This window comes from Wasmannia auropunctata, unplaced genomic scaffold (genome assembly GCF_000956235.1).
Source record: "Wasmannia auropunctata unplaced genomic scaffold, wasmannia.A_1.0 LD336053.1, whole genome shotgun sequence".
Lineage (NCBI taxonomy): Eukaryota > Metazoa > Arthropoda > Insecta > Hymenoptera > Formicidae > Wasmannia > Wasmannia auropunctata.
Window position 1 is genome coordinate 6,120,749 of NW_012026837.1, and position 1,365 is coordinate 6,122,113.

General features: G+C 41.5%; 1 protein-coding gene across 1 annotated transcript in view; it reads left to right on the top strand.

Annotated features, from left to right (window-relative positions):
• LOC105451322 (RNA-directed DNA polymerase from mobile element jockey-like) overlaps positions 1–1,101 on the top strand; it is a 4,869-nt gene extending 3,768 nt beyond the window's left edge. The window contains exon 2 of the mRNA XM_011691690.1: positions 575–1,101. Coding sequence (XP_011689992.1) covers positions 575–1,101 — 527 coding nt within the window. The remainder of the gene's footprint in view (positions 1–574) is intronic.
• Positions 1,102–1,365: the final 264 nt, after the last annotated feature.

Genomic DNA, 1,365 nt, shown 5'->3' on the forward strand with positions numbered 1-1,365 from the left:
AGTTCAGACGTGTGCTCTTCCGATCTGTATATATGCATAATTAACTTTTAATTTTAGACTAATTTTGGGTTTTGGACATTGGTAACTTGGAAACAAGTATTTCTTGATGTCAAAACAATTTGATCGAAATGACCTGATTTTCGATGTCAATTTCGATTCGATGAGTTTTCAATGACATCGACGTCGAAATGACGTCGATTCGACATCAGCCTTTTCACTGGGTCTATGCGTAATTGCAGACACGTGACCGTCACGTCTTAGGCTCTAACCTACAGACGGGCCACAGGCTCTAACCTGTGGGCGAGCTTTGTCTCAGACGAGAGCGAAAAAAGGTTTCTCTATGTGTGGAAACCAGTAACAACAAACAGTCAAATTATTAATCTCCTTTTAAAGGAGATCTTTATTTATATCTTTTTAAGTCTGCATGGGCATTCGAAGGAGTGTATATGGTGTGTATGTATATGTGTATTATATATATATATATATATATATATGTATGTATGTATATATATGGCGTGTATATTTATGTATACAACGACGGGAATTTTTTCCTGATGTTTGCTGTGGTTAATAGGGAACCATGATGCGAGTGTAAAGAGCCTTAGCAAAAAAGACCAGGCACGCTTTAGCGATGTAGAGTCAGATTATCAGGCTCGGAACCCATCGGATGACTCATCGGGTTCGTTGCTGGGCTCAGATGACTATCATAGTCGATCACCTACCCCGGAAGGGAATTGCGAGCCTATAGCAAAGGAAGTCGCGTCCGAGATGAGGCCACCGATTCTTTCGTCGAATTCTGGGCCATCAAGTCAAACGAGCCATACGGTGACAGACCAAGCAGAAATGGCTACGGAGGAACAACAGGTTGCAAAAGCAAATGAGGATATACCCTCAAGCGCCCAGAGCGTGGATACAGTTAAATCTAGTGAAGAGGCGCTTATAGAAAATTTGGAAGTGGAACTTCTGGAGGCCATTGGAAACCGAGTGGCTGCAGAAAGGGTACTGGCACCAGCCATTCCAAGAAGTGTTGCTGTCCGCTTGGAAGATATTTTAAAGAAAGGGCTGCCGAAGGAGGAAAGAGAAAGAGCCGTTAAGGATTGAATAGAGAGAATATGCACCTCCAAGAAATTGCATCCTAATCGATCCTCCTAAGCTCAATGAAGAGCTTAAGGCCACTTTAAATGAAACGGCGTTAAAACGTGATAAGCACATCATAGAAAAGCAAAAGAAAATAACTGCTTATCTCGCTTTGATGTGTAGTGCTATTGCAGATATAATTCATAGCAAAGATGATAACGGAGATCACAAATTATCGTCTTCCCAAATTGCCTTAATAAAGAAACTTAGCGAGGCGCGTTTAATGGC